This window comes from Miniopterus schreibersii, assembly GCF_964146895.1.
Source record: "Miniopterus schreibersii genome assembly, chromosome: 1".
NCBI classification, from domain to species: Eukaryota; Metazoa; Chordata; class Mammalia; order Chiroptera; family Miniopteridae; genus Miniopterus; species Miniopterus schreibersii.
The window spans coordinates 67,404,337-67,416,371 of record NC_138101.1 but is presented as its reverse complement, the minus strand read 5'-3'; the positions used below and the strand labels follow the sequence as shown (position 1 = coordinate 67,416,371).

General features: G+C 38.4%; 1 protein-coding gene across 1 annotated transcript in view; it reads left to right on the top strand.

Annotated features, from left to right (window-relative positions):
• Positions 1-12,035, top strand: part of COL25A1 (collagen type XXV alpha 1 chain) — a 440,867-nt gene that overhangs the window by 330,938 nt on the left and 97,894 nt on the right. Inside the window, exon 11 of the mRNA XM_081131694.1 lies at positions 10,987-11,013. Within this exon, the coding sequence (XP_080987820.1) occupies positions 10,987-11,013 (27 nt within the window). The remainder of the gene's footprint in view (positions 1-10,986; positions 11,014-12,035) is intronic.

The following is a 12,035-nucleotide window of genomic DNA, read 5'->3' as shown; positions in this document are numbered from 1 at the left end:
CCTCCTTGGTGCTTTTGTCCAGAGCCTGTAACGCTGGGCTTTCCAAATGGACCAAGAGAAAGTAGACTAGTAATACCTGCTCCTGGTCCTGTCCCACTGCCCCAGCCAGGTGCCCAGCGTGGGGGAGCTCACTGTGTGGGTTCCTGTGTGCAGGGACTTCTGTAGTGGCGCCTAAAGGTCACTTTAGCTCGCTAATAGATGGTAACATTTGATTTTGCTTTAAGCTGGTTCAGTCTCCTAGAAAGAAAATGTTGACTGTTAGGGGGGCATTTTCGGTAGTGATTTAAGAACACAAGCAAGGAACCTAAGTATGAAAAGATAGTCTAAAACGCTGAAGAGGTAGGTGACTGTCTATACTCTTCTCATTTTCATTTTGTTTTTCTTAACTATCTCCAGACTGTGAATCAGCTCTATTTTTAACTGTCTTGCGCAGTTCCAGTTAAAGATCTAATAAGCTCTATCCTAACGGACGAATTAAGATATCTAGGCCTTAGATTCCTTATCTATAAAAGTGGTGAAACTAAATAAAATCTGCTTCCATCTCCAAAGTCCTGTCATCTTACTAGGTTTTCATTATTAATGCACAGACATGCATCATGTAGTCATTTATTTATGTTACATATGCACACCTACAGAATTCTGTAAATATTTAGATACAGTGAACAACAGTCATTTATTACATTGTATTGGAAGAAAGCCTTAAAAATTGTCACCTTTAGTTACTGTTTATTTTAACTTTAGAATCCAGTCTACTATAGCTAAACTGATGCAGAATATGTCTCACTTGTATGAGGATATTAATGAAATTATAATTAATCTCTTTTACCAAATTTTTATATCTTATCATTAAGAAGAAACTTCAAAATAAAGTTGGGTCCATTTAAGGCTTGTGCCTTACATCTGCAGATTAAAGGCAAATATACAAATTTCAGGGCAAGCATATACATAGAAACACTTATACAATATGTCTAAATGTTAAAATGGTATAAACCACACTAATAAACTGCTAAGTATGTTCTATCCTCTAACCTTCATGATATGTCCTCATAATGACTTGGGAAGTTCAAATGCGGAATTGCTGCCCTCCTCGGAGGCCCAAGGCAGAGTGCGGTGCGTTCCGGGTGAGGAAGGCGGTAACCAGCCCCGCCTCCGGGCCCCAGCCTGCTCCCTTTCCCTCCATACCTCCCTCCACCCTGTGACCTGATGAGGCTCGGGCTCTCACATGTAGACATTCTGGGGTGCACAGAGGATCTGACTCCAGCCACACACCTTAAAATACCCACCTCTTTGCCCCTTCCTCTAGTTTATTATTGTGAACACCGGTGGTGTGGTTCACCTCTGGAAGAACAGGCCTGAGAAAGAGGCAATTCACAGTCTTAGAAATGAACTCCAGTCAGTGGGGCAGAGAACTCCAGGGTTCTCAGTACCCAAAGCACAGTCTAAGGTCGGGGGGTCAGCTACCACATGAGGAGTGGGCCAGAAAAAAGCTCTCTAAGCATGGGCCCCAAAGCAAGAGCCCTCTTGCCCAGGGCTAAGGGCAATACAGAATCTGTGTGTCTGACTTCTGCCTTAGTCACCTCCTTTGAGAAAACTTCACACACACACACATTCACACTCCCCCAAGCAAAGTTAGAAGCTGTCTTCTCTTCTCCTCCACGGCATTTATCACGTCATATAATAATTGTACTTGGTACTTGGTGTATTCAATAAACTGAATGACTGAATGATGTGAATCAATGAATTAATAAATCAGATACTGATGCAAAGGAAGCAGATTTATAATTTCTTCCAACCAATGTCATTATGTGCCAGGAGTAAGATTAAACAGGATAAATCCAATAGAATGACTACAAAACTGCTTTTTCTCCTGCATCTTCTTATATTCATTCATGTATTATAGATTATTTGGAGAACATGTGTGCACATGAATATGCATGGTGTGACTAAAAAACTGATTTTCATGAGGACAGTGATATTTGTATCAATTTCTAGGCACACTATGTGGCTATTTTTCAAGTAGAGTATAAAAGACATAGAAGAAATCTTAGGAATGATCTAGTCTATCACTTTACAGAAAAAGAAACAGTATCAGAGTGAATAAATAACTTGACCAAGGTCACAAAGTAGTCAGTGGCAGAACTAGACTAGAATCTAGTTCACCTGATTAGTCTTGTGTGTTTTATACTCTGGATCTGCTAGATCTGCACTTTCTAATAGAGGAGCCACTTGCCACGTGTGGCTGTTTACATTTAAATTAACTCAAATTAAATACAATTTAAAACCCTGTTTCTAACAATTGCACTAGCCACATTTCCAGTGCTCAATAGTCACATGTGGTTAGTGGCTACCATTCTGGATAGAGCAATATAGACCATTTCCATCATTCCAGAAAACTCTGCTATACGGTGCTGGTTTAGACAGAAAACAGACCTGAGTACATATTATACTCCTAAATTTAAGTCCTACTGCTGATCATGGGACATTTAAATTTTTAGTAGCTGGTGTTTCTCAGCATTGTTGACTTAAAATAGGAAAAGCACTTATACATGACTGAATAGAAACATTTTTTACTGAGTGCAGTATAGGGTGATAGGCCTCTGTGAACCATAAATTTGTTTCCTTTATGGTACGCTAGGGAAGAGTGCTTAATCACAGAGGGCAGAGGAAGCCTGTTAATTTTTCTTTCTTTCTGGGTCATTTCCATTTTGGGTTTAGCAATGAGAAACAATTTACTGAATATTTAGAAAGGATGGAGTAAGCTATTTTCAGCCCAGAATATCTGGTGAGAGGTGATAGTCTGTTTTGGGACCTAATCAGAACATAGATTTTCAAATACCTAGATCTATCTTTAATCTGCTGGTGGGGGGTAATGCTTAATATTTAGTCTTGGGTCCTGGTTTTGTCAAGTGTTGAGCAAAATGCATTACTTCTTTAATTTCCTGAGCTTAAAGCGACCTCCCTTACAAAGGTCACAGCTCCATGATTTTGAGAAACACCAATAAATGAGTCATCCTGGTTTAATATTTTCCCTCAAAAAAGTCAGCACATGAGATAGAGATGTCAGAAATAATTTAATTTAAAAAATTAGCTCCACTTAAAACTTTTTCATCAAATATTTGTGAATATAATGGCATGCCATCTTATTGATAGGATCTAAATGAGACCTGTTTTAGAAGAACTTCTTCAACTAATAGAAATCATGGAGTGATATTATTAAAATAAAAACCCCAGATACTTAAACAGAAGCAACTGCCTTGAAATTGGAACTCTTTCCAGTGGTATATGTTATGATAGTTTGAGCAGTAAAATAATGGAGAAAGTCTGGTAAATGAAATTTTATAATTTTTATATTCATTGATTCACTGTTTTAATTTAGTCAATAATTATTTATTTGCTAGGCACTGACCTAGGTGCTGAGGATAGAAAATGTATGACTTGAAGAATTAGCCTCCTAGTCAAGAACATTTTATAAGTATAGAAATATATTTAAATTCATCCAGTTAAAATGTGCGAGAGAAACACAGGGTCAAAAACAAGCTCTATCTGGGTACATTGGAGACGGCTCACAAAAGAAGTGAGCTATGGCTTCTGAGCCCAGAAGAATGGTTAGAACTTCACAGGCAGACTAATGGGAAAACGCAGATGATTAAGTGTGACTGAAGACAGTCCACGAAAGACTTGAAACAAGTTGAGGCTCTCCCATCTCAGCACTGTCCTGCTCTTTTATTGTTTATGCTGGGTTTCTTCATACTCAGTTCAACTAAATCATTGGCTTTTACACTGAAAACATTTCAGCACACTCTCTCGTACTCTAAACATTTCCCAGTAGTTTCTAGTTTGGCCCTTCCACACACTTAAGCTATGAAATCTGAATCTTGTAAAACATCGCTAGAATTGTACTCCAGACATACATATAATAGTGGCCAGAGTTTATGTTTCTTGACCTTCCCTCATCAATCATCCAAGTAGAACATGGAATTTTATATAAGTACATCTTAAGTGAATCCTTCTTAAGATGAATTTCCATTATTTATTTCAAATTCCCTCTTACTCTTTATAAACCAAGTTTATAGATTTCCTTTTTTTTTTTTAAATATATCTTTATTGATCTCAGAGAGAGGAAGGGACAGGGAGAGAGAGAGAGAAACATTAATGATGAGAGAGTCATTGATTGGCTGCCTCCTGCACGCCCCCTACTGGGGATCGAGCCCAAAACCCGAGCATGTGTCCCGACTGGAAATCGAACCAGGATCTCCTGGATCCTAGGTCGATGCTGAACTGCTGAGCCACGCCTGGCCAGGCCAGTTTATAGATTTTCTGATCTTGTGATGCATTTGACCAGGTTAATATCTTTCAAAAAGTTATAATTAATAAGCCTGTTGCACCATACCCTTGAAAAAAGCCCTATATTAATATTTCATGACTCCATCCATTAGATTAGGTGTATTCTCATTCTTCCCTATGGCATCAGACTTTAAAAAGCATGCTCTTCATTTTATGAAATCATGGAAAAATTCTTAACTCAAAAAGGAAATAATTTTACCTGAGGATATTTTTTCCGTTGCTTTTCAGAGGGAGTGGAAGCGGGAGAGAGAGACACACACACATCGGTTGGTTGCCTCCCAACAGGGGCTGGGGATCGAGCCTGCAACCAAGGTACATGCCCTTGGCCAAACTCGAACCTGGGGCCCTTCAGTCCACAGGGCAATGCTCTAGCCACTGAGCCAAATGGAAATAATTTTAAATGGCTTCATAGTTTGGGGCTCTTACCCTCCCCATCACAGATGGACCAGCTCTTTTTTTGCTCTGTTTTTTATTACAGAAGCCGGTTGTATATTCTTATATCTAGAAAGGACCAGCAGCTTTCAGGGCTTCGGATTTTACTGTTAGCCATCAGGGACAGAACAGGAACTGTGTCCGCCCCCTGCTCACGCAGAACATCATTTCCTAATAGCAGGCAGCCCAGACTTGCCTTCAAACACCTCCCAAGAGGCATCCTAAGCACATCATTTAGAAAGTCTGCATCCTGCTTAAGTAATTAATACCTCAATCAAAGTTGTGCTAACATGGGTTTTGTCAGAAAAGTTCATTAATTTTTCCCATCCCATGATCTATCAAGCAAAAGCCTTTTTTAATTAAAAAATTTTTTTTCATTTTTATGAACTGCTAATGCAGTGAGTTCAGAATGGTTATAGAAACATTCGTTTCTTAACTGCCTGCTTTGAAGACGAGCTTGGGTTGATAATTCCACTTACTGTTTGCACAGTGGCTTTCTGAAGTGCATTAGAAACCTGAGACCCACATCCACCTCCACAACACCCTGATGTTAATGAGATCGTGTGACTCAGATGATGTTTGCTTTGCTGTTTTACTATAGAGGCCATGAACTGAATTCCTCCGCTCACTCTTGCACTTAGAGGTGATCTACAGGCTATTAGAATAGGCCCAGAGTGTTAGAATGACTCTGGTGAACACAAGGGTGAGAAATCTTATCATTCCTACTTTGAGACACTATTGTCTAAGGTATAAGAAAAAACTTGATTTACTTTATGTATTCATTTATTCATTTTTATAGCTTTTATAACATTCAAAGGAAACAACATGGTGCTTATAAGCGCCTACAAGGCCATGCAAATATAATCTCCCTTCCCTATCCGTATCCCCACCTTCCACTCCCCCCTATAGCCTCCTTGGTATTCTTTGGACACACTTAGCAGGTGCCCATCTCTGGGCCTTTGTTCTTGCTTCCATTGCCTGGGACATTCTTCACCTTCCATATGCTTGGCTTTCTGCCACATCTGCATCTCCCAATCCCAAATCCCTGTTTGTTTTAGCACTTACCACCCCACACAACTTTATATTGTACTTTTTATTTGTCTGCTATCTTTCTCTATTTACTAGACTATGAAGTCTAGGAGGCCATGCATTTTTGTTTAGTTTATTCACTGCTCTATCCTCAGTGCCTAGAACATTGCCTGACACTCAATGGGCATTCAAAAACTATTAAGTAGATGAATTAATGAATGGACTCAAAAGGATTCACTGAGCAATTACTATGTGACAGCCACTGAGCATGATAAAGACATTTAAAGTCAAGAAAGAAGTAACTACCCAATTATAATACTGTTGGTGAATTCGATAAAGAAGTGCTGCCATGGGGTGCTTCGAAGAACAAAAGAAGGGAACCTAACCCCAAGGGTGGGGACACTGAGCTCTGAATTACGGAATGGGTAGAAGAGAGAGGATCAGAGACATAAAAAGCCCATTTTAGAAACCAACAACCAGAGGCGTAGAGATGTGAAAGCATGGCTTATGTGTTGAACTACAACTATTACAAAAGCCTGGACTTTTCTCCCCCTGGCTGGTGTGGCTCGGTGGTTAGAGTGTCAGCCTGTGCACCAAAGGGTTGCGGGTTCAATTCCTGGTCAAGGGCAGGTGCAGGAGGCAGCCAGTCAATGTGTCTCTCTCACATTGCTGTTTCTCCCTCTCTCTTTCTCCCTCCCTCCCTCTCTTCTACTCGCTCTAAAAGTCAATGGAAAAAATATCCTTGGGTAAGGATTAATAAACAAATAAAAGCTTGGACTTTTCTCAAAAGCTATGGAAAGACACTGAAGAATTTTTCAGCGGAGGAAGGGCATGAACCCATTAGTCTTTTAGAAAGCTCACTCAGGCAGCGCTGTGCAGAAAGGACTGAAGGAGACTAAAAGCGGAGTGGCCCTTGGGTGGATGTCACAGTAGCTAGGCGACAGAGAAGAGGGTTTGAACAGGAGCAGAGCAATGCTGCTGAAGAAGGCTGGGCCAGAGATATGTTCTTGAGTAAGTATCTGTTGGACTTGGAGGGCAAGGAGTAAAGGATCGCCCTCAGGCCTGAGTAACACACTTTTGGTCAAGACTGTCACTGAATGGGGACTATCATATTTCTTTCACTTACTTGCTCACCATCTTCTACCTAATATTTTACACAATCTTTAGAAATGGAAACTAACAGGGGTGGGTGCAAACAGGAAAAAAATCAAGTACACTCTGTAAATTTATTACTTGTTTATAACTTAACTTTGCATAGCTCTCCATAGTCTTTTCTGAAAGACCTTGAAAACTTTGGTGTAAAAGTTCATCTGCAGGAAGCAAATTTTTCAATAGCTCTTTTGTTTTTATCATTTGAATAAAGTTATGTCCATTATGCAAAATCTTTAGATGAAAAAGCTTGTACATTTTACAACACCCAGAACCTATATTGAAATGAGCATGTTTTCAGGTTCCAATTATGTTTTAACACTTCTGGAGTTAAACTTAAAAAAATTTAGTTTAAGATGTGGAAATTCTATGTGTTACATAGTTTTTAATCTTGAGACATATACAGAGAAGTTATTTTGAAAAATAAAAGAGACAACAGTCTCATTTTAACTGGTTGCATACAAAGTATATGCAAATCTAAAGGTGCCCTTCAAAAGAATGTCTAAGGAAGGAACAATTCATTGCTTAATCAATATGGACTGAAAAGATTAACTCCTTGGTTTGCAAAACTATTTGATCCAGACTTATTAAGTCATAGGGATAACAATAATATAATTATTTTAGAAATCTTAGAACACTAGAAAAACTGACTTTAATTTTTGGAATAAGAAGCAGCACTAGTTTGACTAGTAAATAATGAGCTTAAGACATTATTCATCCAAGTTGTTGTTCATAATGACTTTTTCAAAAATAAAATTTAATTTAAAAAAAGTTTTTATTGATTTCAGAGAGAGGAAGGGAGAGGGAGAGAGAGAGATAGAAACATCAATGATGAGAGTCATTGACTGGTTGCCTTTTGCACACCTCCTACTGGGGATCAAGCCCACAACCAGGGCATGTGCCCTGACCAGGAATTGAACCTTGACCTCCTGGATCACAGGTCAATGCTCAACCGCTGAGCCATGCTGGCCAGGTCATAATGACTTTTGAAGCAGGGAGAAAATATAAATAAAAAGAAAGATTAGGTAAATTAGTGAATGGTTCTATGGCATTCGCCCATTATTTTACATATTCGCCCATTATTTTACGTACTTGTACTGGAAACCACAAAACTAATCAAATGTAGACATCTTAATTAACTGGTAGCAACATACCCTAACTTCAAAATCAATTTTTGAGCTCCAAGTCTTCATTTATAAACTTAAATTTCATGACCACAATATCATAGACATATAAAGGGATTATTAATCTAGAGCTACTCAAAGCGCATACATAAAAACAAAGTCTTGATCAGTAAAATATCTATTGGCATGTGTGTGTTTGTGTGTTTATTCTTTCTCAAATGTATGTCTGTGTCTACTCTGCTTTATTCCCAGTCCTCTCCTAGTAACGGATGACACTATCCTTGACTTGCCACCATTTTTTCTGCCAATGAGATCAAAGGAGAATATACACATATATGGTAGCTGAGAATATATCCTTGGCAACATAGTTATGAATAATTCACAAGGCACATATTTACAGTTCAAAATTAATGTTATATTTTAAAAACGGCTTTTGTTTTTAGACTTTAGCAAAAATGGCAGTAGTTTCCTAGCAGTGAAGAAAAACATGTTTATGTTCTTTATAGCAACGCTTTGACTTTCTTTAAATATCGTGCTAAAATATACAATTAATATAATTTTGTGGATTTCAGAGTTATGAGTAGCCTTTCTAAATCTCTGATATAATGTGATCACGCAACAGAGACCATATTAGAAAATATCAGATATGTTAATCTCTAGTTAAAACACTTGATTCAAAATTTGCTCTTATTTTTATATGAAGTATTCCCTTCCAGGGTTATCCATCAATGTAATGAAATATTCAATTCTGGTGAACAATATTTTTTCAAGTGGCAAAGTTAGGTTTGTAATGGGAAACAAACCCTTTTGAATTGAACATATACATTCTCAGTCTAAACATTGAATTAATGTACTTTTTGTTACATGATTTTCTTTCTAACATCAACATTTTAAGAAGCGAAATACTCTGGAGACACTTGGAAAAATGGAATCATAGACAGTGATAAAACCCAAGACTTTTCTTCACTCTCAGATCTATAAGTATAACTTTCAAATTCTGACTTGACTCAGCATTAACATTCATTTCCCAAACAATTTACCCAAGTGAGGAAATGATTAAACATGTTTATGTGCTAAGGGGAAGGAGCTAGTGGAAAGCAGGAGGCTCTGATGTGGATGCAGGGATAATTGATTTTCTCCGAGCCCCAAGGGCAGAGGCAAGGATGGGTTGCAGTGTCTACACCGTGCATTCGCCTTGTAAAGGAGGAGCGTCTCCTCTCCCTGTGACAGGGGAAGCAGGGCCAATGGGTTTGAGTTGTTGAGAGACAAGATGTTGAGGGAATTCACACCTGATAGCCTTATTTTCCCTGTAAATTCTAAAACAGGGAGCATTTGCCCTGGCCGGAGGGCTCAGTTGTTTGGAGCGTTTCTCATACACCAGAAGGTTGAAGGTTTGATTCCCGGTCAGGGCACACACCTAGGTTTCGGGTTTGATCCCCCGTCCGTGTGCATAAGAGAGGCAGCCGATCAATGTTTCTTTCTCACATCGATGTTCCTCTCTCCCCCTTCCTCTCTAGAAATCAATAAAAACATGTCCTCGGGTGAAGATTAAAAAAAAAAAAAAAATTAAGTAAAACTGAGAGAATTTTAAATAGAAGGAGTGAGGTGGGTGGGCAAGATGTCTGACCACACAGATATGTCAGATAACAAGCTCATTAAGAAGTTGGTTGGTTGAATAAATCTAAAAGGAATATATAAAGGTGATATTGTACATGTGCTTTCAATAATCTAAAGCTAATTATGTGAGGAAATTGTTAGCCTTCCTGTGAGGATTACAAAATAATTTATGAGGAACGGATTCTTTGAATGTTCCTAAACACTGAATTTTTAACTAAAAAGAATTATGTATGACCAGTTCTTCCTCTACTGACCACTGTAGTGCTTCATTTAATCTTTCAGAGTATGAATGTAAGATGCTGATTAACTGAAATGCCACACATTGAAAATAAGCTAGCCATTAGTTAAGTGTAAAGGAATAAAGAGCTTTTTATACGAAATGATAGAGTATCTATAACTTTGTTAAAATATACTAGAACTAAAAGTATTTTATGAAAAATTTGGAAGAAAAATGCTTACTATTTTAATATTAAAGTAGATGTGAATGGTCAGAATTATAGCTGTGTCTCTTAGTGCTCCTTTCCCCTGTCCCAAAGCCATGCCTTGTTCTAAATAAAGCCAACAGAATCCCAACACTGACTTTGTGGTTGAAAAACTGCTAAATCTCAAAGCTGCCACATTTCCATTTTGTATGTAAATATTTCCATTCATCTTCCTAAATATTGTATTTCTTCTCCCCCCCACCTCCCTCCCTAGTATCATAGTTTATGCAACAGCTGACAGCGTCTTTTGTCTCTTTTCTGGGACACAGTAGGTGCCACAATTGACCGTGCTCTCCCCTAGTTTGTAAACAAGTGTTTGCACAGGTCAACTGGTCGCATTTCATAAGAGGAAGAATAGAATAAAACACATTTACTTGTAATACTGTTCAATTATTTTCTTTGCAAATGTGCTTACTGAGGATTTGAAAACTCAGAAGTGATATAATGCGTCCATTTACTGGGGAACTGCATTGCACTTTAACTGCTTCTAGCGGCAGCATCTCAAACTTTCTAAGGGAGCCTGGTGGGATAGACCTGCAGGTATTTGAAGAAACAGAGGTCCTGGGATAACAAAGATTCTTTTTTAAAGGAAAAAAATCAGAATCTTACTGCATATGCTTAATGTTCTTCACAAGAGAAGAAAAAGATCTCTTATGTACCTGCAACTAAAAATTTTCATTTTCCTTGATGTACAAAACATGAGCATATTTCAATACAGCAAAGAGAACCTTATAGAAGAGCACAGTTTTAATTGGTCATTTAAGTCTAAATGGTTATAATATGTTTAAATCGAATTGATTTTCTTTTAGGGTCCTCTGGGGCCTCCAGGACAAAAGGTAAAGTATAAACAATACTGTGGAAGTCATTGTGCTCCCGTCGCCTAATGGCTGAGCGTGAGGGGTGAGTGGGATTAGCTACCGTGAGCCATGCCGACGAGGTCTGGTTTATGCAGGCTGCTTTGCAAAAATACAGCCATATAATGTGAGCCGTTAGCTTTCTAATCGATTTCATTAGAGAAAATCCAGTAAATCCAGAGCAGACTCTTTTTTTCGCTGCCTGACAAACTTACAGGTTATTGAGTTTTTTGTTCAAATACTGATAAAATGTGACAATACTTAGAATGGGAAGGGTCAGACGACATTGCAATTTAAATGATTGCCAAGTGACCATAGAACTGACCAGAACAAAGGATGCACTTGTTGCTTGGTGACTGTATTCAAGTGGCCCACCGGTGTCTTCCTTTGCTGAGGTAACCTGAAAAGTGACTTCCTGATCGTCATTTCAGCATTATATGTAGTCACCAGAATTGACCATTATATTCTGATGGAGAGGGTCTAGAATTTCTAAAATTACATCAATACTGCAGTAATAAATATATCATAGCAGGTAGATGGCCCTTTGCCAACAGAGTCTCACTAAGTCCCCATTGCCCAGTGCACCTCCCACCCCACAATGGGGAAAGGGGACATTTAACCTGTAGAAAACTAAAGAAAACAATTGTATTACAACAGGTGGAAAAGTGATTATCTTTATCTTTGGAATCCATCAAAGATAGAGACTTTTTATCCCCAAGCATTGGGCATGTGGCATCTGTTGAAACATAATCCTACAAACCAAGTAAAAGCCAACGAGTTGTGAGACAACTTGTGTATAGGAACACTCTGTCCTTCGCAATAATGTCTCTATTAAGCATGGTGTGAAATTGTAAAGCTATCCTAATCCACATGCAACCAGGATAAAATTACTGCCTCAGGCTCCGGGAAGTACTTTAATGACCCACTCAATAGACTCACTGGAAGCACTAAGGAACTCGCCATCTCAATTTGTTTTGCATATAATGACCATATTTTTAATCGAC